This window comes from Nesoenas mayeri (assembly GCF_963082525.1).
Source record: "Nesoenas mayeri genome assembly, chromosome: 20".
Classification (NCBI taxonomy): domain Eukaryota; kingdom Metazoa; phylum Chordata; class Aves; order Columbiformes; family Columbidae; genus Nesoenas; species Nesoenas mayeri.
In genome coordinates, this window is record NC_137569.1 from 10,803,427 (window position 1) to 10,830,549 (window position 27,123).

The 27,123-nt window shown below is 56.3% G+C and overlaps 1 protein-coding gene across 2 annotated transcripts in view; it reads left to right on the forward strand.

Moving 5' to 3' along the window:
- MKS1 (MKS transition zone complex subunit 1) overlaps positions 1 to 27,123 on the forward strand; it is a gene marked incomplete at its 5' end in the record, with an annotated part of 42,859 nt that overhangs the window by 8,543 nt on the left and 7,193 nt on the right. The window contains 5 exons of one of the 2 annotated variants that reach the window (XM_080356798.1): positions 133 to 240; positions 785 to 918; positions 2,131 to 2,213; positions 2,292 to 2,389; positions 3,141 to 5,480. In XM_080356798.1, coding sequence (XP_080212924.1) covers positions 133 to 240; positions 785 to 918; positions 2,131 to 2,213; positions 2,292 to 2,389; positions 3,141 to 3,247 — 530 coding nt within the window. In that variant the 3' untranslated portion in view covers positions 3,248 to 5,480. Of the gene's footprint in view, positions 1 to 132; positions 241 to 784; positions 919 to 2,130; positions 2,214 to 2,291; positions 2,390 to 3,140; positions 5,481 to 27,123 lie in introns of those variants that run through there. The other variant, XM_080356799.1, reaches the window with a different exon arrangement.

Below are 27,123 nucleotides of genomic sequence, written 5' to 3' on the forward strand. Positions count from 1 at the left end.
ACCCGTACATCTAGATGTGTCATTGTAGGAGAAGCACAGAAAGGATTTCCTACTAGTGGAGTTGGGGATTTAGGATTTTGTTGTCTGTGATCGTGTCCCTCACAGAGCTGTGATCTGCTCCCTGCCTTGCAGACAGTCTCCCCCAGTGGCCTGTTCTCTACTTTGAGGTCCTGTCCCTGGATTTCTGGCAGAGGTATCGTGTTGAAGGATACGGTTCCCTGGTGCTGCCAGCATCTCCAGGTAAAACATACTGGGGGCTTTATTTGGGAGGATGGGTTGGGTGGTTCTCTTGGGAATAGGTTTAGCTGGTCCTGGGAACGCTTTTCCTTGTGTACTGAAGCGGATAGTTACCTGTCTGTGCGGCAGCAAAGGATTTGATGCATCCTGCACCGTTCTGCCTTGTAGAGAAGCATCATGTGTTGCTGTTCTTGCTCCTTCAGTTGTTCCGTCACAAAATCTTGTGTGCTAAAGCTCTGGGGTGGTGCTGCGTGTCTGTCTTTACACTGGCAGCAACCTTCTCTGTCCCATGTGGAATCTGAGGGTCACAACTGTTCTGACACCCGTGTGGAGTAAGGAGGCGTTCCTCATGGACAGGGCACGCCTTCGGCGCTGGCCGCCTGACTGCGTGGGGCAACTGCTTGGGAAAATGAGAGATACCATGTAGTGTTTCCATGCCCAGCTGCTGGGGTGTGGGTCAGCAGGCGTCCGTCTCCCACGCTGTCCTCTGTGACTCTGAGTGGGTCTTTGCTCATGGCTGCTGAGCTGTCCTGTTATTCTGCACCAGGTCTCCACACGCTCACCATCCCGACCTGGCGCCCCGTGGAGCTGGGCACAGTTGCTGAGCTGAGGAGGTTTTTCATCGGTGGATCTCCTGAGCTGGAGGACATCACCTACGTCAGGACGCCATCGACCTTCAAGGTGGGCTCAGCTGCGGGACATTGATCTTTCTGGGAGATGGGAGAGGTGCTCTCAGCTTTGGATGTCTGGACAGCCTGGACCAGATTTGGAAAAGGATAGTCCTGTTCCTCTAACCAAAGAAATGTCTCCTCTGTGAGATGAGCATGGACAGAGAACTGGGCAGACAGAGGCAAAGCTCTGCCTTCTGAGGTGTGTGCAGCTTAGAGAAGTGGGTGAATGTGGATCAAAGCCTTGACGTACCCCTGCTTGTGCTGACCCTGCCCACCAAGTGTCTGTCAGGTCAGCATTTTTTACCAGCTATAGACTTCTTCCTGTGCTTTTGTAAGGAATCTGGGCTGAAGTGCGCCTGGAACAGTTTCCCAAAGCAAGCAGCTGACAGTTGGGAGACAGGCATAAATGTCATGATCTTAAGGAAGCTGCAGAGGTGCTCACTGGTATAATGAGCAAGTTGATCTTAGTAGCAGCTTTGTGTGGGAATGAGCCCTGTCCAGTTGTTGAAACCTTCCCCCAGCACTGCCCTAGCAGCTTACTGGTGTCTGCATCCTGCCCTCAGCGCAGCCTGGACCATGTGCCCTTCTTCCTGACCTCGCTTTCCCTGTGCGGCAGGGGAGGAAGAGACTCTGCCCACATGAATCACGGAACCACAGAATCAACTGGGTTGGAAAAGCTCTCAGAGGTCATCCAGTCCAACCCTTGGTCCAACTCCAGTCCATTGACTAGATCATGGCACTAAGTGCCATGTCCAATCTCAGTTTACAAACCTCCAGGGCCGGTGAGTCCAGCACCTCCCTGGGCAGCCATTCCAATGCCTGACCACTCTCTCTGCACAGAATTGCTTTCTAATCTCCAGCCTCAATTTCCCCTGGCAGAGTTGAAGCCCATGGCGCCTTGTCCTATTGCTGATGCCTGGGAGAAGAGCCCAATCCCCCCCTGGCTAGAACTGCCCTTCAGGTAGCTCTAGAGAGTGCTGAGCTCAGCTCTGAGCCTCCTCTTCTCCAGACTAAACAAGCCCAGCTCCCTCAGCCTCTCCCCATAGGGCTTGTGCTCAAGTCCCTTCCCCAGTCTTGTTGCTCTTCTCTGGACCCTCCAGCACTTCAATCTCTTTCCTGAGCTGAGGGGATGGTACTGGCGGGACATGCTCGTTTTCACTTGGATCAGCCCAGTGCAGCGGGTTGCTGGATGTGGTGACTCTAACTTGTGTCGTCTTTGCAGGGATCACGTCTGAGCCGCCTTGGTTTTCGCACAGAGACAACAGGCAGCGTCACATTCCGCCTTTACTGCCTGCAGCAGTCTAAGTAAGTGCAGCAAAGTGAGTGTGAGCTCCGTGTTGTGTGCTACGTTTTGCGATCCTGACCTGCTGTGGTTCTCCGCAGAGCATTTCTGGAAACCAGTGCCCTGAGGCAGCGCATGCAGAGCGTGCTGGACCGGTTTGGAGGCTTCAGCCAGCAGTGCTCTGTCTACAACGTTTTGGGTAGGGCTTTCGGTATCGTTCTCCCTGACAAGCCTCTGGCTCGCTTTTGCTCCCCTTTTTGCAGAGTGGGCTGGATATTTCAGAAGGATCTATTACTGTGGGGATAATTGCCCCCCATGAGCTCTCTGAGTCCATAGCAGAGGTTAAATGTTCTGATCTCAGCTGGAAACTTCAGGAGGCATCAGCTCAGGGAGGAGGGATAACCGCTCTGTGAGGGCAAAGCCCAAGCCAGCCTGCCCGGTGTTGCGTGGCGCTGAGCGTAGGTTCTGGCACCGGTACACGGGCTCTGTATCCAGTTCCATTGGGTGCAGAGCAAAGACAGTGATAGAAATAAGTGAAAAGAGCAGCAGGGACTGGGTGCTTTGTTGCTGGAACTCAGTAACTTCTCCCAAGTAAAAAGTCAAAGGATGAGAGGAAATGGCTTCAGGTTGCACCAGGGGAGGGTGAGGTTGGATGTGGGGAACAATTTCTTCCCCAAAGGGCTGTGGGGCATTGGAACAGGCTGCCCAGGGCAGTGCTGGAGTCACCATCCCTGGAGGGCTGGACAGACGGACATGAGGTTCTCAGGACATGGGGCAGTGCCAGGGGTGGGTTATGGTTGCGCTCCATGATCTTGAGGGGCTTTTCCAACCAAAGTGGTTCTGATTCTGTGGTTAAGAAGTGAGCGTTCTGCTCCAGGAGGGATGATATTTGCTGGCCAGACTCACCCCTCTCTTCCCGACGCTGGCTGATACGTTCTGCTGCCTTGTAGAGGCTTTCCAGAGGGCCCGGCGCCGGATGCAGGAAGCGCGCCAGAGCCATCCCCAGGACCTCATCAGCACCTCTGCCCCCGCTGGGCACCACCCGCAGGAACCGTGACCGACCCCTCGGCTGCCAGCGTCCTCCCTCCAACACGAGCTCCTGGAGTCCAGCAGGAGCCACGGTGCTGGTGCCTGGAACCTGTTGGACCTTCCTTTGTCATTTTCCCCGGATGGGGGAAGGAGCCTGTAACACATCCAGACCCAGAATCTTTGCATTTCCACCGGTACCTGTGGAAGCAGCCCCTTTTTTGCAACGTGTTCTGTTACCAGTCCCTAACAATATAGCCAATTGTTCACGTTTCTGCTGAGCAGATGAAAATACAGACATGGGACCTGTGAACCTTTTAACACATTTTCAAGAATTGAATAGTGAAGGATTAGAAAAATTTCAAGTCTACATGACTTGTTAAATTTAGTTTTCTTCTCAAAGAAGAGGGTGATGTTGAAGGTTGAAGCATGAGTACTAATTTAACAAAATAAGTAGGTAACTTGAGAAGTGCTGATAATTGTCAGCATAGGTCAGTCAATAGCAAAATAAATCTGTCCACCTGTGCCTTAAGATTGATTCATTCTTAGAGAGCGAGCTCCCTGCCACCTGTACTGTATGAAATCAAAGCAAAGGAATGATGCTTGACAGATTGGGAACTGGAGAAAAGGGTCACGTTCTCTGTTCCCGTGCATGTGCCCATAACATTTCTGGCTCTGCAGTGATGAGCAGGCGGATTCCTTGTTCAAGAATACAACTGAAAACTCCTTTCCCCATAGTTCGCAGCAGAGCTTTGGCTGGGGCTGGGCGGTGTGCAGACAACGAGAGCAGCTTACAGCATTTGCACAGCAGCTGAACTTTGAACGGCTCAAGCTGTTCATTTGCGCGATGGTTCGTTGTTCCACCTCTGCGGTACATGGCATCGCTTCCCGGGGAAGCACGTGTGCACTCTGTTTTTAGCCAGTTTCTTCTGTTCTTTTCTTTTTTCCATGTTCTTGTTCCTCTCTCAGGTTCTCAGGAGCAAGGCTACTGCAGGCTGTCAGCGCTGCGGTGATCCGTGCATGAGTCACGTTTCCATGTGTTCTCTGCTCCTCGCACAACGGATAGGAAGGGAAATCTCAGGCTGAGATCAGGCAGGTGTGAGTGTGTCTGTGAAGTTAGAACTCACAGGCAGAATATGAAGCAGGAATGGGTCTTTGTCTTGCTCTGCACGTTCCTCCTTTGCAGGGAATGTGAGACTCTTGCTCGCGGCCGTGTGTGACTGTTCGAACATCCCTCTCTCCCCTGGTGCTCTGTTGTCTTCCTCACTCCCTTCTTGCCATTTTCATCTTGTCCCAGCTTTCACTGGGGAAACCAAACTCTTGGGTTAGTTCCTCCTTGACCTGTGTTGTAGTTCCTCAGTCTGCATGGCAGCTTGCATGTGTCTGGCAATTTCAATGACGAACGAGGAGTTTTGCTCACCTTCCGTGCCTGCAATCCCTGTGTTCTGACGGAAGAGGCTGCCGGTGTGTATGAGAGCATGGCCTGGAGCTCGATGGCGTCTCGTGCACCAGCCAGGTCTCCCCTCGGGCTTTGGCAAACGCGCAGTTCTGAGGTGTGTGCACTATGGGTACAGTCGCGTTTCACAGAGACTGGCCCGCGCAGTGCCCAGGGTGAACACCTAGTGCTCACTATCGATTTTTTTCTTTAATAGTAATTCACGTCATGGCCGTATATGCTTATTGCCTCCTATCAGCAATACTGAATTCCCTTCTGGGTGTTGCTGTTGTGCTTATCACCAAGAGCTGAATTGCCGGTCTCTAAAGCCCTTTTCAGGATTGAGTTACAAGGTGAAGGGAATGTTCTTTTTTTCAGTGAAGTAACAAAACACCTTTCAGATTGAGATGATGCCAAGGGCAGATCTGTTAGCGAGTGGACTGTTCTGATTAGAAGATCAGGTTCCTGACTCGTGGTCGTTGCTCAGCACATTTACACGGCAGGATTTGGTGTGTTGAGTGTGTTAAGGTTGCACGGAGATGCAGTGAGGTTTGCATAATGATACTAGTTTTGCTACTTAAAACTGAAAAGTGTAAAATTTATAAATAAAAAATTATTATAACCAAAGAAACAATTCTTCCAAAGGAAGACAATGTTAGCAGTGTTTCACCCTCATGCTTGCAGCCTCCTTGGCCTGACAGAACAAAATGGTCCTCATAAAAGATGTTTCGGTGAACGCCTTCAGCAAATGTTCTTTGAATATGCCCTTTTATAAATAAAACTAGCAAATTTCCATATACATGTGCATGTATGAAAATGTCACTGATCTTTAAATCCAAACTGGCATTTGGTGCAGGGTTTGTGCTCTGAGCTTGCCAAGGAGCCTGGACAGCTGGAACGGGGGTTGCGCATACAGCAGGTATGTGTGGATGACTTTGGAGGCAGCTCATGGGCACAGACAGAAGGGGAGGCCAGTGACCTCCCTGGAGCTGTGAGGAGCGGCTGAGGGACCTGGGGGTTCAGCTGGAGAACAGGAGCTGAGGGGAGACCTTCTGATCTCTGAACTGCCTGAAAGGAGCTTGGAGCCAGGGGGGTCGGGCTCTGCTCCCCAGGAACAAGCGCCAGGAGCAGAGGAAACGGCCTCAAGTTGCGCCAGGGGAGGGTGAGGTTGGATGTGGGGAACAATTTCTTCCCCAAAGGGCTGTGGGGCATTGGAACAGGCTGCCCAGGGCAGTGCTGGAGTCACCATCCCTGGAGGGCTGGACAGACGGACATGAGGTTCTCAGGACATGGGGCAGTGCCAGGGGGGGGTTGTGGTTGTACTTGAGCTTGAGGGTCTTTTCCAACCGAAATGATTCTGTGATTTCCCCTGTACAGAAGCGTCCCTGCAGGCTGCACTGGAAGGTGCCTTTGCAGAGGAACTCGAGCCAAAGGGAGAGGAAGGGACGGTTATGAGTGCCCCAGAGCCTGGGCCAGGAGGACACCCGCTGATGGGCCGGGGGATCCAGGGGGCTGAGGGGCGGGAGGAGCTGGGCGCAGGCACAGGCTGGAGGTGCCGCAGGCTCCTGGTGCCCAGACGGGTCTGGTGGTGGGACGGGGGCTCTGCGCTGTCCCCGGCTCTGGCTCCATCAGCTGCAGCGACATGGCCGGTTTCTCTTGAGCTCCGTGTGCTGCTTCCCTCAGGACAGGCTGCAGCGGGGGGTTTTGAGCGCCAGCTGAACTTCCAGCTGAACGGGCACGTGTCTGAGGCCGAGCCCTGCAGCCCCAGCGCGGCGGGCTGGGGGGGGCAGGAGCCAGCTGAAAGTCCCTCTGCGCCTTCTGGGTGTCTCATTAAATATACAAACAAAGCATAATTGCAGAAGTGTTGGCTTGGTGGACAAAAGGGCTGCGGGCAATTGGCAGGACTGCAAATCAGCCATTAGAAATTCCAGTGTAAATGTAACAGGAAAAGAAAACTTAGAAATGAGTCATTCACGTGACTGGGAGAACAGACTCAGAGAAGTCAGACCCCAGGAATGGGTTTTGCTCTCAGCTGCAGAAGTTCTGTGCTGTGATAACGTCAGACTTGCCAGCAAACATCACCTGCCTCTTTGGGCTGGTCCCCGTGGGGCTGCGATGAGCTGGGGACACGCTGCGCGGGGCGGGGGCTGTGCCACCCCCTCCATCCCGGGAGCAGCCGCGAGTGCCACAGGCGGCGTGTGGCTGCGCGGTGCGTGGGGACCGAGAGCCGCGCTCTGTCCGCGCTGCCCTTGTCATTGAGTGACCACCAGAAGCTCCTTGTTGGCTGGAGCCGTGAGGAGGGCTGAGGGACCTGGGGGTTCAGCTGGAGAACAGGAGCTGAGGGGAGACCTTCTGATCTCTGAACTGCCTGAAAGGAGCTTGGAGCCAGGGGGGTCGGGCTCTGCTCCCCAGGAACAAGCGCCAGGAGCAGAGGAAACGGCCTCAGGTTGTGGCAGTTTGGCCACTGGGTTGGCATATGGCGGGGAAGCTCCCTGCAGGCTCCATCCTGGCAGTGGAGTGGAGGAGCTTTACCTTTTATTATCCTTATTGTCTTCTCAAGGTGCAGCTTATGTTCTCTGAAGTTAATGTTGCTATTTCAATGCAAGGCAAAGCACAGCTGACCAGAGCAAAATCACACTTCATTGGATCAGTCAGAAAATAAGTGTCCGTGTCCCCCTTTTTCTGCACTGAAATCATTGCTTTGATTCAATCTGATTTTTCTCGTTGCTTTGGTTCAAGCAGGTTTTTGAAGTGAACCCAAGTGCTCTGTAGACTGGAGGTACTTCCCTTTCTCACCCATCGAGATCAGAAAGGATTGATAGATTCAGACTTCTCTATAATTTATTCACAAGTTATTACCAACAATTGGGAGGATTTCTGCAATGTGAGGAAGATAAACTTGTCTCGGAGATGTGGGATTCCAGGCTGTTTCAAGCTTCCCTGCGCTGAGAGCGTTGTCCCTTTGCCAGGTGGGAAAGGTGGATTTCCCGTGACTTACTCTGGCCTTAGAAAGCCAGAGCATCGGCCTCTGTGTCAAGATGTCTGCTGCTTTCCTTCAGGCATCTTCACCTTGACTTAAAGCCCAGGAGGTGTGTGCTCAACCCATTCTTTACATGAAGATGGAGACTACAGACCATCCTTTGCGGATGTTTTCCTTTATCTCTGCAGCAGATTTTCTCGCTCGGAGCTGTTGCTGGTGGCAGCTCGTGCCTGGGCTGAGCAAAGCCGGCTGCCAGGCTGCGTGAGGAGGAGGAGGGAGCGTGTGATTCCCGCCAGGTGGTTGTTGTTCCTCAGGGGTTCCCGTCCCACAGTGCCGGGGCCTGTGAGATCTGTGCCGCTGGGCTCCCTGGCAGTGCCACGATGCTCTAAGAGCTCTGGAGATGGCACCGGGAGCCTGAGAGTCCAGAGGGGCATCGGACCCAAGTGATGGGGTATTTCTGCTGCTGCCGGGAGCACCGAGCCCAGCTGGCTTCTCAGTGCTTTGTTTGCCATGTCCCAACGTTTTCCATGGCAGCTGTGGTTGCAAGGACTGGATTTCCTCCCTCTTCCCCTCGCCCTCCTCTCCTCCTCCATCCTTTCCCCCTCCACGTCCTATTTTGACTTTTTCTTCATGTGTGCATGTCACACGCCAAGCTTTTTAATCCTGGGTGTAGTTTTGGCCCTGCTTTCTATCTGCACTCACCTGTGCCCCTTGCCCCTCACTATTAGCACAGAAGCTGCTCTGCTCCCCCGTGCAGCCCTTCCCACTGAGAGCAGAGCTGAGCTGGGACACTGGGACACTGGGACACTGGGACACTGTGACACCAGCCTGGGCCATCCCCACCTGCTCAGGGCTCCTGGCCTCACACAAACCCCTGAGAATGGTGTGAATCATGGAATCATAGAACAGTTTGTGTTGAAGGGCCCTTCCCAGCTCCCCCAGCCCCCCCTGCCATGAGCAGGGACATCTGCACCAGCTCAGGGTGCTCAGAGCCCCGTCCAGCCTGGCCTGGGGTGTCTCCAGGGATGGTTCAGCCACCACCTCTCTGGCCAACCTGGGCCAGGCTCTCACCACCCTCAGGGCAACAATTCCTTCCTCATGTCCAGCCTGAATCTCCCTGCTTTAGTTTAAACCATCACCCCCTGTCCTACTGAAATAGGCCCTGCTCAAAAGTCTGTCCCCATCAGTCTTATCCTTCTTATACCTTTTCAGTCCAGAAAGGCTGCATCAAGGTCTCCCCGAAGCTTCTCTTCTCCAACTGAACACCCCAGCTCTCTCACCTGTCCCCCAGCAGAGCTGTTCCAGCCTCGGGTCATTCCTGTGGCTCCTCTGGCCCCTCTCCAGCAGCTCCATGTGTGTCCTGTGCTGAGGACCCAGAGCTGGACCAGCACTGCAGGGGGTCTCACAGAGCGGGGCAGAGGGGACAATCCCCTCCCTGACCTGCTGCCCACGGGGCTGGGGGTGCAGCCCAAGATACAATTGGCTTCTGGGCTGCAAGCGCACGTTGCCCGCTCAATGCGCCCAACTGACCTGGGCTGGCCAAAACTGCAGCCTGGGGAGAGACCCCTCGTGCGCAGGGCACAGCTTGTCCCTTTTCCACCAGAGTCTGATGTCTTTCTGTATGCCCGAGCTCAACCTCTGCAGGTCACAGCACACGTTCCTTCCCCTCCTAGCGTCATTTCCCTTGTTCTCTCCTGTGGGGCTGGATTCTTGCCTCACAGGCAGTGTGGAAATAGAAAAGCAATGGCAAAGCATCCTCCTGTCACTTGGGTATATGAGAGTGTGGCAATATTAGCTTGTCAAAAGCTGCTTTTGAATGACTGCTGGCACAGAGACAAGGGTTTGGAGGAATTGCCGCTGGCATCATCTCTGCTCCCCTGGCACGGGCAGAGGGAACCTGCAGCGAGTCAGTGGATCCACTCGTGACTGCGCTCAGATGCGCCTTTCCCTGCTCCGCTCCTCGCCCGCATCTCCGAGCTGGGATGACAGGCTGGGATGACACCCTCTGGTGCTGGGGGTCCCTGTGCAGGCAGGTGCTGTGAAGTGGCCCCTCTCAATTAGCTCATCCCCACCGTGCCTCTGAGGTCCCGCCTGTGCTGTGCCACAAGACTTGGCCTCTGTTCTTGGCCCCAAATGAGACTCCCTCAGCACTGGTTCCCTCAGCACTGCTGTGCTCAGCGGCTCCAGTCTTTGCCCGCCCTGCACAGCTTTCCAGTCTGTTCCTCAACATATTACTTCTGGCAGCTGCTCCAGGATCTCTGTCCTGTGCCTTCAACTGGGAATATTGTCCCTGAAGTGACAGCAGTGGCTGCAAAATGAATGAATGGCTGCAGGCAGTCTCTGAGCAGCAGCCAAGCTGCAAGCCTCGCAGCCCCCGCTCCCGTGTCACGTGGAGCTGGCTGAGCTCCGCGTTTGCTGTGTCTGTGCTGTCAGCCTCACTGGGGGCCGAGGGCTCGTTTATCTCTGTATTTCTGGCGAGAACTCGTTCTGCACCGCCTTGTTGTGCGTTTGAGCTCTTCCTTCCGCTGGCGGTTGCAGCCCAGTCTCTCCCGGTGGAGGCAGGTTGTGCTTCAGGACAGACCTGGGATGAGCCGCAGGCTTCCCCAGCCATCCTCATGCAGCCTCCGCTCAAAATACCTTGGTAATTTTTCATGTGTATGTGGAGCACGTGTGACTCCTCGGGTTTCTGCGCTGCATTTCCATTTGCCGTCAGCTGCCTGACTCACCTGAGAGCTCGTAAATACAGCAAGTGCTGCAGACGCAGATGCTGGTAAAGTCAAGTGTGTCTCTGACTGCTTTTTTTTTGCAGTTGCCGTTGCTTGCGGCACACACGAAGAGCTGTCTAGAGCCTCCTCCGCTCGGTCCCAGCAACCGCAGGGCTCTTGGGGAGCTGGTCCCCCTACAGACATGTCTCCATTCCTGAGGTCAGAGGGTGCTTGAGAGCGTTTTGCTCTATCCGTTGTCCCAGCTTTTGCCACACAATGAGGCTCCTGCAGCTTCTCTAGTGCCCCGTATGAGATGGTGGTGACACCAGCACTGGGGGAGGGCGCGAGGACGGGGCTGGGAGAGGGGACCTGTAGCCCTCACTGGAGCTGAGCGGCTGTTGGGCCAGGGAAGGGGAAAGGCTGTTGTGCAGCAGACAGGGGAGTTTGCACAGTGGGAATGCTGTGTCCATGTTACTCTGTGGAGCTTAGGAGGGGAGGAAAATGTTTATTTGGGAGCCTGTTGAAGTGACCTTGCTAACAGGTCACTTCAGATGGAGGCGGGGGGTCCTGCTCAATGTCTGGTGTGGAGGAAGGTGCTGACCTGTCTCACTAGGGGGGTCTCTGCTCTGGCAGCCTGATGTTAGTCCTGGATTGTGCCCAGTGTGCTGAGCAGCGGAAATGCGGGGAGAGCAGAGCTGTGGGGCCACAGTGGTGCTGTGAGGGGACAGGCAAGTTGAGCTGTTCAGCTTTAGCAGGGGAAAGGATGCTCCTGGAAGACCTTATTGTGGGTGCCATAAGAAAGATGGGGACAGACTTTTTAGCAGGGCCTGTTGTGACAGGACAAGGGGTGATGGTTTTAAACTAAAGGAGGAAGATTCAGGCTGGACATGAGGAAGGAATTGTTGCCCTGAGGGTGGTGAGAGCCTGGCCCAGGTTGGCCAGAGAGGTGGTGGCTGAACCATCCCTGGAGACATCCCAGGCCAGGCTGGACGGGGCTCTGAGCAGCCTGAGCTGGTGCAGATGTCCCTGTCATGGCAGGGGGGCACTGGGGAGCTGGGAAGGGCCCTTCAACACAAACTGTTCTGTGATTCTCTGATTCTGTGCTGCAATGTGGGAGGACACCAGACATGGGCTTTTCCTTGCTGTAATATAGTGGATTTGTGTGTCCCTCCATAGGTGAGACCATTCATGGTGTTAAGAGCAATTTCCAGTAGTGAGGCCTTCTGTGCCCCCCACATGGGGATGGGGGTGAAGTGGACTCCTGCCCTGACAAACTACAGTAAATAAGTTCAGTGCAATCACTTGCGAAATGCTGCAAGAGCTGGCTGGGTCCAGGAACCCGTCCAGCTGTGCCCAACGCTTCATGCACACTGAGACCTCTCTGTGCCCATGAGACCCTGCTCCTGCCCTCTTGGCCAAAGTGTCCGCAAGAGTCTATTGATATCAGAGCTCTTGAAAGTCATCTGGATGGTGGTGACCCAAACACAGACCCAGATGCCTATTCCACATGTTAGCGCATGTTTTGAGCAGATCTGTGTATGTGATGGGAGCAGGAGCTTCAAATCCTCTGAGAGGAAAGTGTGTCCCTTCCCCTGCAGGAACGCGGGTGGTCCCAGCTCTCCACTGAAGCCAATGGGCAGCAGCGTGATGGACACCAGTCCTGGCTCAGGGTGTCTGGATGCCGTCTGTGTGGGGCAGATGAGCAGAGCTGCTCGAGGTGAGGACGAGGTTGTTCCTTGGGGCATTGGGCTCCAGGAGGGTCAGTGTGAGAAGCTATTAGAGCTACAATGATGCTGCGGGGTCTGGAGCATCTTTCTTACGAGGAAAGGCTGAGCTGAGTCTGTTCAACCTGGAGAAGAGAAGCTGACAGGGACCTTATTTATGCTGATCAATAGCTCAGGGTGGGTGTCAGAGGATGGACCAGACTCTGTTCATGGTGCCCAACGCCAGGGTGAGGGGCAACGGGCACAGACTGAAACACAGGAGGCTCCATGTGAACATGAGCAGAAACTTGTTTGCTGGGAGGTGCCAGAGCCTGGCCCAGGCTGCCCAGAGCGAGTGTGGAGTCTCCTGCTCTGAGCCATTCAAACCGCCTGGACCCACCTGTGTGATCTGCTCTGTGACCCTGCGTGAGCAGGGCTGGGCTGGGGATCTGCAGAGCTGCTGCAGCCCAGCCAGCCTGGGGTTCTATGATCAGCAGTGTGTGGCAGGGGCACGGTGGCACGTGCTGTGCCAAGAGCCGCCTGTGGGGATCACGAGGGCGGCTGGAGAAGGGGCTGAGGCTGGAGCACTGAGGTGCCGGCACCTGGTGTGATTTTGGGCAGTCAGCACCCACTGCTGTGGCTCCTCCTGGACAGGAGGGTGGTTTGTGTTAGCAATTAACACTGCTCTTCAGGGGGAGCTGGTGGGAGCAGACACTTTGACATGCCTGCCCTCCTCCCCAGGAGGAGAAGCCGAGAGCAGGGGAAGGTGGCTGCCCCACCGCGCCGGGGTGTGACGGCAGAGGAGGCGACGTCTCTTTTGGAGATGCACAGTGCTCTTGTGACTTAACTAAACCCTGTTCCTGGTGACAGGAACTCTCCCCACTGACGGGATGTGCAATAAAGCTCCTCTGCCCGCCTGCAAAGGAGCACGGGGAGACACTGGTGGGAGGGGGAGCCCAAATAACACCCTGTTGGGTCTCTCCCAGGAGCCACCAAGCCATGTGCATCCTATCTACAGGAGTCTGGGGGAGGCGGAGGACAGGTGGGAGCCCGCATGAGGGGCTCAGAAGAAGGGACACCCTGTCCAGGCCCCTCCTGGCAGATCCTCAGCCCCAGAGCCCAGGTGTGAGGGCACATGCAGGAGAGAGGGGGTTTGTGTCTGCCTGTGGGCATGGGAGGCGTTTGGGGATGCAGGGGAAGAGCATTTGGGGTTTGCGCAGGTCTTGTTATGGGATGTTTAAGAGAACAGTGAAGGTGAGGAAAAGGGATGGATCTGAGTGATTTAGGACAGAACAAGCATAGGAAGACAGAGGGATAAGGGGACGGAAAGGGCAGGTTGCATGTGAACAGTGGCTGCTCGCCATGCTCCCCTGGCCACGCACTGTGCCTGGACAGCACCACAGGCTGGCTTAACTTTTATTAAACTCCGTCTCTAACTCTGCCTGGGAGGACGGCTCCGTGTCCTGTGTGTGCGGGGGAGCGAGTGCAGCAACGGGGTCCGACCAGGGCTTGGAGGGGTGCAGGTCGCCCCGCTGCTGGAGAGATCCACACACTATATGTAGATCTCCACTGTGTCTATACATACGGATGTACAGATGTGTTCCTCAGGAAGGGGAACGGGACGAGGCCGTTGGTGTTGTCTGTGTGGCCATGCGTGTCCGTGGGTGTTTGCATACGTGTGTGTACCTGGCAGCAGTGCATGCTCAGCCTTGCTGCTGGTTGGACTGGGGGATGGACCCTCCACCGGCTGCTGGATCCGGCCCTGTTCCCTGACACCTGCCTTCTCCTCCTGGTTTGCTGAGGCCTTTGCCGGTGCCTCTGCCATGGTCAGGGCTTTGGCCGGCTCACAGGTCAGACCAAAGGGCAGGTCCTGTGACAGCCCGATGTGCCTCGGTCCAGGGGATGGAGCCGTGCGTGGGACCGGGAGCTCGGCCGCACAGACTGACCGGACACAGAGCGACGCTGGTGCGATGACAGCCTGCCATGTTCCATTTCTGCTCGTAGATGCCAACTTCCTAAAGCAGTAATTGATGTTCCCTGGCACCAGGTCCTGCCCAGCACGGGCTGGCTCTCTCCTGACCGTGTTACTGATGTTGTGCCCCTGCTGAGCTGCCAAACAGGCAACACAGCTCCAGGCTGGGCAAAGCCCCCCTGCCTACACTCCTGCGTGGGACTCAGACCACCCATCGAAATACAGCCAAGGTCTCGTGCATGTGAAATCCCCCTTCACCCTCACTGCCGGGGAGGCTGCCCAGGCTCCCGCCGCGCCCCGGGGGTCCCTGTCCCCCCTGCTCGGTGTCATATCTGCTCCCAGGAGCCACCAGCCTGTGTGGGTCCCGCTGGCATGAGCTGGGGAGCACAGAGGCACAAGGGTGGGTGGGGACCCAAACTGGGGACTTGGAGGAAGCGACACCCTGTCTGGTCCCCTCCCGGCAGAGCCTCAGTCCCATGGACCCCACGTGAGGACACCTGCCAGAGAGAGGGGGGTGGTATTTCTGCCGGGGAGCATGGGGTGTGTTTTGGAATGCAGGAGGGATTGCACAGAGCTGACAGGATGTTTAAGAGAGGAAGTGAATGTGGAAAAATTTATGGATCTGGGGGATTCAGGGAAGAACAAGGATGGGAAAATATAGGAACATATGTGGCTCCCAGGAGCCACAGGGTGAGGGCGACCTTGGCATTACCCCAGGGTGGGGGGCCCTGGGGGACCTGAGCTCGGCCATGGTGGTTGGTCTGCTGGAGGAATGGGAAAGGTGCCCGCACCTGCCTGGTGCAGGTGGGTCTGACACCCCAGCACCTTGCTGAAGTGGGGTGTCATGAGCAAAACATCTTTGGTGATGTGCACAGCAGAATCAAGTGCTGGGCAGCATTTTGCTGGCAGAGCTGCGGGCAGCGGGAGGAACAAGCAGCGTGTCCTTCCCTGAAGTGCTGCCAGCCACAGGCAGGGCACCTGCTGCCCTGGGGGTCAGGACAAGTCACCTGCTGAGGGGGGATGGAGGATGCAGCTTGAGAGCAGTGTCTCCCAGCCTGGGCATCCTCAGGACTTAAAAAGGGCCTATAAAAAGATGGGGACAGACTTTTTAGCAGGACCTCTTGTGATAGGACAGGACAAGCGGTGATGGTTTTAAACTAAAGGAGGGAGATTCAGGCTGGACATGAGGAAGGAATTGTTGCCCTGAGGGTGGTGAGAGCCTGGCCCAGGTTGGCCAGAGAGGTGGTGGCTGAACCATCCCTGGAGACATCCCAGGCCAGGCTGGACGGGGCTCTGAGCACCCTGAGCTGGTGCAGATGTCCCTGCTCATGGCAGCGGGGGCACTGGGGGAGCTGGGAAGGGCCCTTCAACACAAACTGTTCTGTGATTCTGTGAGTCCTTCCTGCCATAGTTCTGGGCTGCTCCTGTGACACAGGGAGACTTTCACACCCCAGCACCAGCATGTTGGGATGGAGCAGGCGGGGTCAGAGCTTTTGGAGCCAGAGGAGAAATCACATCCCTGTCCCAGAGCTGAGGGCAGCGGGGAGCGAAATGCTGGCAGGGCCACAAGGAAGAACTGCTAAAAATGACTGACACCAAATTCATCTGCAGCAGAGGTGGTGCAGCAGCATGAGGGGAGCCCCGCTGTGCCCCCAAACCCCAGGCTCTCGTCCTGCAGCCATGTCGCTGCCAGGCACATTGGGAGCCCTGGGCTAAGCCCATGTCTGACAGGTCCCAAGAAATCTCTGAACATCTCCTGTGACATGAGCACGTGGCACCTCCCAGCCAGCTGATGCTCCTTCATGTTACATCCCACAACGGTTTGCTTGGCAAACGGCGTCTTGGCATTTTTCATTCTCTAAAATCAGTTGGGGTCCCATGAATCTTCAATCTGGGCATCTTAATTTTTCTATGGAAACATTTAAACCTGGGCAGGGTTTGCTCAGGCTATTTCTCATCAAGATGTAGATCCAGTTCCAGGGATGATCTGCTCAGTGTGTGAACCTGGAGGACCATGGGGAAGAGGTCTTTGTCAAGACACTGAGTTTTGATGGCTGGATGTTTCCCTGGGAACAGGAGCAGGCTTTTGCTGGAACATTTCTGTTGACCCTAACCTGCCTGGTTTAGGACAGTGAAGGCTGTCTGTGCAGAGCACTGGTGGTTCTGAAGCTTCTCCCTGGCACAGGAGCGCTGGGAGGAGAAGACCCGAGCCTCTGCACCAGCTGCTCCGCAGCACTGGGCACCCTGGGGATGCTGGACATGTCCAGGGCTGCTGGAGCTGCAGCCAATGGCCCCGAACCTGGACCTGCTGGCCCCAGGGCAGCCGCAGGACATGCAGGAACCCACAGGCACAGGCTGGGGAGGTCCCTGGGAAAAGAGACACAGGTGTGTCTCCCTGACACCGTCAGGTCCCCTCAAAGCAGCAAAGTGGCACCACTGCCTTGAGCCCTGTTGGCACCTCACTGCACCTGTGAGCCCAGGGCTGAGGTCCCCCAGGGTGGACATGTCCCCCACCCCCGCCTCTGGGCTGGGTGTCAGTGTGACCCCCTCCTGCTGCTGGCCCCGAACTGTGGTGTCTGCCAGCCCCCCAGCCCCTGCGCTGCTGGCTGCCCTGGGGACCCCCAGGCGTGACCCTGCACTCGGGCTGCCCCGCTGTGTGTCCTGACGCGATGTCCCCGAGGTGTCACCCCCCCAGCTGAGTCCCGAGTGTGACCCCCAGATGTGATCTCCCCCAGATGTTATTCCCAAGTGCGAACCCCCCGCCTGTAGCTCCCCCAGATGTGCCTCTCCCAGTGTGACCCCACCCCTCTGACTCCCCAGGTCTGCCCCCCTCGGCTATAAGACCCCATGTGCTCCCCCGCTGGAGCCCCCGCTGCGGTGACTGCTCTGGCGTGACCTCCCAGGTGTCATCCTCCACTAACTCCTCCCAGTGTCGATCCTCCCCGGTGTGAGACCCTGCGTGACCCCCCGCGGTGACTGCCCCCACTCCGCCCCCCCGCAGGTGTGTCCTCCCCAGCGGTGCCCCCTCATCGGTGTTATCCCTGCTCCCCATTCCCGTCCTGCCGCGGTGTGAGGCCCCAAGAACCCCGACGTGTCCCGCCCCCCACCCCCGGCAGCGCCCTCCGCGTCCCCCCCGCTCCGCTCGGCGCCGCGCATGTGCCGCGCCCGCCCCTCCCCCGCGCGGCGGCCGGAGCCAGCGGCGGCCGGGCAGGATGAAGGACCGGACCGGGGAGCTGCGCGCCGTGAGTGGGGGCGGGGGCGCGCGGCGCGGGGTGCGGGCATCGCCGCTGCCCCTGCCCGGGGACCGCCCGGCGCCGCCGCGCCCCGCCCGAGCTGGGACCAGCGTGCCCCGAGCGGCGGCGCCGGGGGGGCCGGGTGGGGGGAGCGGGGCTGAAGTGAGACGCCCCGCGGGGGTGTCGGAGCGGGGTTCTCCGGGCTGCCCCCAACCCTCCCCGCGGGCCGCTCCGGTTCCCCCCGGCTCCCGGGCGGCCAGTGTGAGCCGCGGGCGCTGCCCCTGGCAACCACATCGGCCCGGCACCGGGTGACCGGCGGCCCGGGGGCCGTGCCGGCTGCAGAAAGAGAAAATACAATGTTAATTCTTAGGCGGAGCGGGGAGGCAGCGCCCGGCGGGGATGCTGCGGGCAGGGGTGCCCGCGGACAGCCGGGCCCTGCCCGGTCCGCTGCCCCCCCGAGGCCGTTTCTGCCCCCGGCCGCCCCGCTCCGCACCCGTTTTGCTTTTTCATCGGATGTCATCCGGCCTGGGGAGCGCCCGGCGCCGCGCAGCCCTTGGGTGCTGCCCCGCCGGGGGACACCGGCCGGAGCCTGCGGGTCCCCGCCCCGTGCTGCCGCTGCCCCTGCTGTCCCCGCTGCCCCCGGGCCCAGCGCCTCCGCTGCAAACGGCCGCTTGGCGCCCGATGCCGTGACCCGGGGGTCCTGCTGAGGCCGCGGGGGTGACCGTGGGGGTGGCGGGGGCATCGGGTACCGCCTGCCGCTGGAGCCTGTCCCAGAGGAGCGCCCGGGGCCAGGGGCACCCGCGCTCTGTCCCGCTGGTAGGGGCCTCGGAGACCCCCCAGTGGGTCACGGGGACTCGGGGTGGTGGAGCACAGCCCGCAGCTTCAGTGGGTGCCATGGCAGAGCCCCTCGCTGCCCCTTTGCTGCCTGTGCCTTTGCCTGCCGGGGTCTGTGGTGGTGGCACTGCCCGGGTGGCCACCGGGACCTGGGGTACCCCGGCTCACCTGGTGCTGGGAGGTGCTCTGCAGCATGTGGGGGACAGCAGGGATGCCCAGGGGTGTGAGAGCCTGGAATCCCAGGGTGCTGCTCCAGCATCCAGCCTCCTGCCTCGTGCCATCACGTTGCCACTTGCTTTGCTGCTTTTTCTTGTTTTTTGTTTTTCCAATTTCTTCACGACTGGGTCTGCCAAGCCGCCTGGGGGGTGAACTGGGGGCTGCGTGGAGAGGGAGGCGAGTGGGGGCTCAGCTGTGTCCATCAGTGCTCCCTCCCAGGAGGCTGACCTGCGGGAGGGGAGGGGGTGACCCAGATGTGGAGCGAGGGGTAGCGGGGGTGACCGTGGGTGCCCACGCTGGCCAGTCCCTGCAGAAACCCTGTTTAAATTGCTTCAGCTGAGAGTTTGGCTCGGTCTGGAAAACGTCAGGAGGACAGAGCTGGGGTGACGCCAGCAAGGGGCCGAGGGGGTGGCTGTCAGTGCTGGAGGAGGAAGGGACTATATAAAGAACTGCACCCCCCCCAGCCATCGCGCCTGGAAAGCACCCAAACAGGGGGCTCTTTCTCCACTGACAGCGCAGGCTGTGAAATAGGATTGGAAAACAGGCTTTTTAATAATAATAGTAAAAACCAGCCCTGTGAATGTCCTCTTGGCAGCCGATGCTGGCTGAGAAGTGATGCTGTAGAGTATTTTAAAATCTCTCCATTCCTTTAAATATGTCTCAAGAAAAATTAAGTGCATTTTTTGCTTCGTTGCTGCTGCTGTTCCTTATTCATCAGCCAAGTGCTGAAGGGCTGCGCAGCCCCCGGGCTCAGCATCCTCCTCAGGCCTCCCTGCTGCATCGGGGGCTCCTGGGGACGGAGGTTTGGTTTGGAGCATGCGGGTGCCCCGGAGCTGAGCGGGTGTCCGTGCTGGGGCAGAGCCTGGCAGGGCTGCGGGGAGCGGGGCAGCGCGTGGGGAACGTGGATTTACAGCCCCGGTGGTGGCGGTCACCTGGGAGGAGCGAGATGCTGCAGTGGATGGAGTGTCAGGAGCGTTTGGGCTTGTTTTTTCTGTGCTGCAAGTAGCCAGCCTCGTTAATAGCCTGGGCCAGTTTCTTCCTGTTTTGATATATTGTCTAAATTCTGCTGGGGATGATATAAAAGAAGAATTTAAAAAGAAAAAAAAATGGCTTTATGGGAGCTGAGGAGGGGATGCAGGGCTTTGCTGCTGTGCAGAACAAGAGCTTCATGTCTTAATGGGATTTTTAAAACAGTACTTGAAATTCAAAATGCTAATCCCGTGTCTTTTCTGAACCTTAGCCCTCCACTTGTGTTCAAACTCACTGGAGCTTCCGTAGTGCCCTGGGGGCGGTGATGCCCCCAGACCTGCTCTGAACCAGGGACAGGAAATTCAGCTTATGGCTGAAGAATGTCCTCATGTTGTGGAGGAGGAGCAGCCGGGGACTGGCCACGAAGGCCGCCTGGAGCAGACCAGCAGAGCTCTGCTCTCCGCTGCTCCTGGGTAGGTGCTGTGGCTCTGGCCACGGGTGGTTCTTCCCCATCTGTAGTGGTGCTGGAGCCCGATCCCGGAAACCCCCAGAAGCTGCCCCTCCTGCTGCGGTTGTGTCTGTGCAGTGTTAGTGACAGAGCAGGGATGGGGCAAAAATCAGCTGAAAAATAATTTATTTTGCTCTTGAGACAGTCTCTAAGCTGCTTCTCCTTGTACTCCATGCATCTGAAATGTCTTTAGGCTCTGCGAGGGTCCCACGCTGCTCTGTTGTGTCTGGGAGGTGGCAGCTCCATTTGGGTGAAACATGGGGAGTTCCAGGGCATGAGACAAGTCCAAATGGTTAAATATGATGAATGGTGTTTTCTGAGAGAGCATGAGGAGGTGAGAGGGATGTGCAAGTGTCATAGGATCACAGTGGTTTGAGTTGCAAGGAACCTTCAAAGATCATCTAGTCCAGCCTGACCCTGAACACTCCAGGGATGGGGCACCCACAGCTTCTCTGGGCAGCCTGTGCCAGTGTCTCACCACCCTCATCGTGCAGCATTTCCTCCCCATGTCCAACTTAACCCCATCTTTGTTAAGTTTAAGACTCTTGTCCCTTGTCCTGTCACTGCAGGCCCTGGTCAAAACTCTCTCCATCTTTCCTATAGCCCCCTTTAAGTACTGAGGGTCCACCAGCAGGTCTCCCTGGAGCCTTCTCCAGGCTGCACAGCCCAGCTCTCTCAGCCTCTCTCCAGGGCAGAGCTGTTCCAGCCCTTGGACCGTTTCAGCGGCTCCTCTGGCCCCGCTCTGCCAGGTCCGTGTGTGTCTTGTGCTGGGGACCCAGAGCTGGACTCGGTGCTCTGGGGGGTCCCAGGAGAGCAGAGCAGAGGGGGAGCATCCCCTCCCTGCGCCTGCTGCCCACGCTGTGCTGATGCAGCCCAGGAGACACTTGGCTTTCTGGGCTGCAAGCACACACTGTCGGTTCATGTCTCATCTGTCATCTACCAGCCCTTCTCCACAGGGCTTCTCTCCAGCCAGCCAGCCAGCCAGCCATCCCGTCCAGGTCCCTCTCGATGTCACCCCTTCCCTCCAGCGTATTGACTACCCCACTCAGCTTGGTGTCACTTGCAAACTTGCTGAGGGTGCCTTTGATCCCACTGTCTGTCATTGATGAAGATGTCAAGCGTGCCGTGGAAGAGGCATTTTGCAGCTCCTGGTACCACTCTGTCCTGTTTCCTGCAGGGCTCAATTCCCTGCACTGGTTCCCCATTGCTGAAGTGGTGAGATGATGCTCAGGAGCTGTGAAACCTGCCCGGGCCAGGACAGGGGTTCTGGGGGGATGTGAGGGGTCAGTGGCTGGGTGGACCCAGGTGGTTCAGGTCAGGGTTGGTGGACGAAGCCCGTGCACTTGGCATTACCGACCATTAACAAACAAGTGGCTGGGTGATTTTGGGAGGATGGGACTCTGCTGTCAACATTTCGTACAGCACATTAGAAGAATTTCCAATAGTTATTGATTTTTGGTGACTGTAGCAGTTGCTGGGCTCTAATTGGACCAGGAGAGACATTTATCTGTGGACAGATCCTCTCCCCGCTCCCTACCAGGCAGTGCTCGCCTGATGTTTTATTTTGCATTACACGATGGAAGTGTTCCTTGAGATGCTGGGGTGGACACTGCCCAAATCCTGAGATCGAGTGCTGTGGGGATAGGTTTGGCAAGACCACCGTGCTTGTGGGACAGCGTCCAGGCCTGGCAGGTTTCAGTGCTGGCAGAAGCTTCCCCAGCGTGAGAAGGACCTTCTCCAGGTGGTGACAAGGACAGTCTGGACCTGGAGACTGCCCTTTGCCCCGCAGCACAGACCTTCGGGGATGGGACTGCTTGTCCGTCTAAGACTGTGTGGGCAGGAGGTGTTTGTAGGACCAAAGTCTCAGTGGTTGCTTGCAACAAAGCAAGTGTATAAAGTGATGGCCATGTTTCTGGTGACCTTCCCATTGAGTCTAAAAGCTTGTCTTGCTCAAATGAGTGTTAATTGAGAATAATCTCTCCAGGGTTTGAAGAGTTGCTCTTTATTTTATGTCGAGCTTTAGTTTCTCATCATACCTCATTTTTGAGTAAGGAGCCATTTCCCAAACCACGCCATGGGTGCAAAACCGGATCTGCTTTTGCACATCTCCAGCTTGCAGAAATGGTGGAAACGGTTTTGCGGGGTCCTTTCCTCCTGCACCCGTCGATCCTCTCTGGCAGCGGCTTTCAGGTCCCTGTGTACCGCGCTGCCGTCCCCCCCAGCCCGCCGAAACCCCCGCTCCTGCCTGCCGCCACCTGCCCGCGCCCTGCTCTGCTGCCTCCTGCCCGTGGGAGTTGCGGGGAGGTGTGCGTTAAAAATAACAGGAGCGAGAGCGCGAGGTCGGCTGTGGGTCTGGCTCCGCGGATCCACCCTCTTCCCGCCTGCGGCAGCTGCAGTCTGCAGCGCGGCCCTGCAGGAGCTCTCAGCCAGACCTCGCTCCAGCCCCGCTCGTTAATAGTCCCATGCTGCTCCCGCTGATGATTTCTCTCTTGGGTGCACAACTGTAAAGTCAACCAAAGTTGCTATTTGCAGCAGGAGTTAAGTCTTGTTGATCTCTTTTTGGGCAGTGGGGCTTTTGTGGATGAAGTCCCCCCACCCCAGGTGCCAAAGTCCCTGGTCACCCTGGATATGGACATATTTCCTTATTTAAATGTTATCTTCCTTTCCTTCTTTTTAAGCCCCTTGGTTACCCGGCATGGTTTCAAGCTCTTCTATTCAACCAAAAGGGTCACGTAAATAATTCAGCTTCACGTCTTCCCTCGCCCGTCAGGGGGCTGGGGCTGTCACGTGCCGGGCGGCAGCCGGCGGGTCCATGTTGTGTGTGCACAGCCGCCCTGTCTGGCTGTAGTTGGTGGGGTGGGTAGCGATGCTGAAAAGCTGATTTTCTGGGGGCTGGAAGGAGCCAAGCTGCTGGGGAAGGCCGAGCACCATGGGGAAGGCCTGGCCGGAGCATCTCCCCACACGAGGGTGCGTCTCTGGGCAGGGACGCTGCTTCGCCTGTTCCCTTGTCATCCTGGAGGGTGGGACAGGGCGAGACTCAGGTGAGTCCTTCCTCCCTGGGGTCTGCCAGGCCTGTCAGCTGGAACGGCAGAAGATGACAGAGGTGACATGAACAAGCCCACAACTTGGTCTCCATCTGAGACGTTCTTCTGCTCCCCAGCAGTTGCGGGGTCCCAGGCGTCCCCATGCTGCAGGGGTGTTGTTAGCAGCAGTGGGCGTGCAGAGCAAGCCAAAGAAAACTTCAAATGGGGAAGACCCCTTGATGTGCTTTAAACACAGCAGCATACAAAGCCCACTCTCTAGGTTGTCTCCGGTCAATGTTTAGTGTCCCCACCCTGGGAGAAGACTGGGGTCAGCAGTGCGGATCGACGTCCCGCAGGGGAGCCGGGTGATGGACGGGGCTTGGGGGACAGGCACCAGCCTCGGGGGGACACCGAGCCCCCTGGTGTCTGCTGGGGAGCTCAGGGGCTGTGTGGTCAGGGCTTAGTGGTCCCACTGGAGTCGACCTGAATGCAGAAACACTCTTTGCCTCCTGGAACCCAGTGCCACGCTGTCAGAACCGACGAGTAATGAGACGTTGCGTTCGCAAGCTGCGTATGTTGGCTGCGCACTGGGTGTCTAAAAGGGCTCGAGCCAAAGGGGTTTAGACTAGTTCCCGTTGTTTTAATTGCAAGTGTCTTTGTCTTTGTGTGAGCTGCTCGGAAGCTATACAAATGTTTGTTTTGCTATGTATCTCCCTGTTAACAAGATTTCTCAGGAAATATGCAAAATTATCACTACAGGCAGAACATGTACAGTAAGGCTCATTAAGCTAAGTACTGTGATAAATTGCTACTTCCAGAAAATTACGTATATTAGCAAAAAGGAGGAGAGTGAGCCCAAGTGGAAGAGCCGGGAGGGCGGTGTGCAGTAACGCCCTGGCTCTGGGCAGGCGGCGGTGACCTGAGCAAACCTGTGGCGAGGGATGGCTGAATGTCCTTGGACCGCGGTGCCAGCGGGATGATCCTTAGAGGAGACACGTGGGGTGGGGAAGGTGAGTGGAGAAGGACAGAAACAGAGCGATGCTGTGTCTGAACCAGACCAGGCATAAAGCCAACAGGATTGTCTTAGAAAAATACAAAACAAGGCAACGCTGCAAGCACAAGGAGCAGAAAGTTTTGCTGAGCTGGAGGGCAGTGGGAGAGGGCAGGGGCGATGTGCCCAGGCTGCCTGTGCCTCTGCCTGCGCCTCTGCCTGTGGCAGCAGGGCTGGTGTCTGGAATGTGGGCACTGCCTTGTCCCCTGAATGAGGGAGCAGACTGAGGGCTGTGAACAGACAGGCTGTGGCATGTGGTGTGGCATGGGCTCACAGAGTGGTTTGGAAGGGACCTTCAGAGATATCTGGTCCAACCCCGCTGCCACGGGCAGGCACATCTCCCACCAGAGCAGGTTGCTCAGAGCCCCGTCCAGCCTGACCCTGAACACTCCAGGGATGGGGCACCCACAGCTTCTCTGGGCAGCCTGTGCCAGTGTCTCACCACCCTCATCGTGCAGCATTTCTTCCCCATGTCCAACTTAACCCCATCCTTGTTCAATTTAAAACTCTTGTCCCCTGTCCTGTCACTGCAGGCCCTGGTCAAAACTCTCTCCATCTTTCCTATAGCCCCCTTTAAGTACTGAGGGTCCACCAGCAGGTCTCCCTGGAGCCTTCTCCAGGCTGCACAGCCCAGCTCTCTCAGCGTCTCTCCAGGGCAGAGCTGTTCCAGCCCTTGGACCGTTTCAGCGGCTCCTCTGGCCCCGCTCTGCCAGGTCCGTGTGTGTCTTGTGCTGGGGACCCAGAGCTGGACTCGGTGCTCTGGGGGGTCCCAGGAGAGCAGAGCAGAGGGGGAGCATCCCCTCCCTCCACCTGCTGGTCACCCTTGTGATGCAACCTTTTGATGTGGTGGTATTTGGGAGGTGATTTTGTGAACATCGAGGCACCCTGCTGCCATTCCTTCAGAAGGCTGTAGGCCATGCCCCTCCAGTCTGCACTTCTCCAGTCCCTTTTCTACACTGCTCTGTCTGAAAGCCAGCAGGTCACGTCAGGAAGAAAGTCTCTTGAAGACCTCACGTCTGTAGGACTGTTGCTGACCCTGTGTGAGCAGCTGCAGGTGACTGGCCGAACCAAGTGTCCTTGGATGTGGGCTGTGATAAGAAAACCACTGTGAATGAACTTTAATTTTGGTGGTCATCTTTTCTTGAGCTGCAAACTCATTTCATTTAGTTTGATTGAGTGAGTTTTATACATAGATGTTTTATTTGTTTTTCTTTAAGCTGCCTTGAATACAAGCAGATACTAAGTGCTCAGGTCCCACATGAGAAGTGTCCTGAAGCAACTTTCAACCTTCTTCAGGGTGGTACTCAGCATTTCCAGTGGAGGTGCAGGAGGTACCCCTGTACAGCCCCTCTCTGGCAGGAGGTTCTCTTCCTCCATCACCTTTTGCTGGAGCCGTGGAAGCAGTGAGTGCAGCACAGGTTGATTGCTGGCCAAGAGCTGTCCTTGGGGGCATCCAGAGGAGAACGGGAAATCCTTCTGCTACAGCAGCCACGGAGAGGTCAGGCGGAGGGAAAACTTCACCTCGGTTGCCAGGGGTGCTGGTGCTGCCCGTCAGGAGGGCTGCTCCGGGTCCCCGGGAGGCTGAGACTGGTGCTGTCTGTGGGCGGCTGCGTTCGAGACCTTGTCACCTCCTCGGCCTGTTTCACAATCTTGTCAAGACTTGCAGAGAAGTTGCTTGTCCCTGCTGCCATTGGACAGTTGTTGCAGGATGATGGTTATTGAATTGTTGAATGATTTGCGTTGGAAAAGACCTTCAAAGATCCAAGCCCCTTGCCACAAGCAGAGACATCTTCCACTAGATTGGATCCTGACTGCGTTGTAAAATTCTTAGTCCTGTGCCCACATTATTTATGTTCGTTTGTTCTTAGGCCGTTGTTCTCCTGCCGTTGCAGAAGGTTCATCTTCCCTGCTGCCTGCTCCTCTGGCACCCACCAGCACCTCAACATTCACTGCCAGGCGTGCGGCAAACCTGGGCTGCCTGGTGTCAAAATCTGCCGTTAGATGAGACCGAGCTTTGCGTTAATAGTGCAGTGTTTCCGTTTCTAGTGGATACTTAGAGACCTGGGTTTCTTTTCATGGGAAGTAACTAAAAACATGATTTAAAAAAAGTCTTCTGCTCCCATTGTCCAGTGAATTTTTGGAAGCTCGCTGCTGGCCGTGACCACGTCCCGCCATGCAGTACTTCTTCTGTGATGTCTGCTGTGGATTTGCTAGTTTTAAGTCTTCCTTGTTATCTGCTATTGCTTTCAGATCTTCTGTCCTGTCAGACTTTGTGTTTGTGGTGCATGAAACGACTGTTTGTTTTGATTTCCAGAAGACATTTTGTATTTGTCTTCTGGGAGGGTTGGTGTCTCACTTGGGTGGTGCCGACTTTCCTTTACATGGTGTGGGCAAGAGCACCAAAAAAAGTCATTCCCATGTTTGAGCATTCGTGACCGTTTGAACAACCCGGTCTAGCAGAAGATGTCCCTGCCCACGGCAGCGGGATTGGGCTGGAGAGTCTTTGAAGGTCGCTTCCAACTCAACACATTCCATAAGTATCTGTTTGTGGGTAGCGCGATCTGATTTGAAGAATAAGCATTTTTTGGACTGCCTTGGTTTTCACATGGTGATCCTCTTCTGGGGCCATGGGAATTGCCTGTGTCACCTCCTCTCCCTGAGGCTTTCCTTCTCTTTCACCAGCAGCTTCCCAGGACAGACCCCATGGTCACTGTGCTGCCATCATCAGAGGACGTTAAGAAATTGATTTCAGATGAATTAAGTTTGTCTGCCATTTTTCACCCAAATTATTCTTTAGCCATGATTGCAAATTTGTAGAGGATTGACTGTAAAGTGCTGATGACTTTCCAGGAGATCACAGTGCTGTCCATGTCCTAGAGGTCAGTGAGCTCAGCTCCTTGCCCTCTCAGGACTGGTGGCACTGCTGTCACCTCTGACATTTGTTCTTAATAGCTAAGTGGAATTTTACCTGCCTGCTTCTAAAACTGAGTTTAAGAGTTGACCACAGCTCTGATAAAAGGCTTGGGCTTCATGCCAGTGGTCGGTAACGTAATTCTGCAGTGATGAAAGCCAACACCTAAGGACAGAACTCTTGGAGATCTTGTTGTCCCTTGCACTGCTGGTGTCGGAAATTGGACATGCCTTCTGACTCACACAGATGTTGCCAAATGCTAAAGTCATTTACGCTTTGAACTTACCTTCATCAAATAGTTAGTGGGAAGCATGGCCTACTTTAGTGAATATTGGGATTGGTCGTAGCTGAACTGAGGCCTATGTGC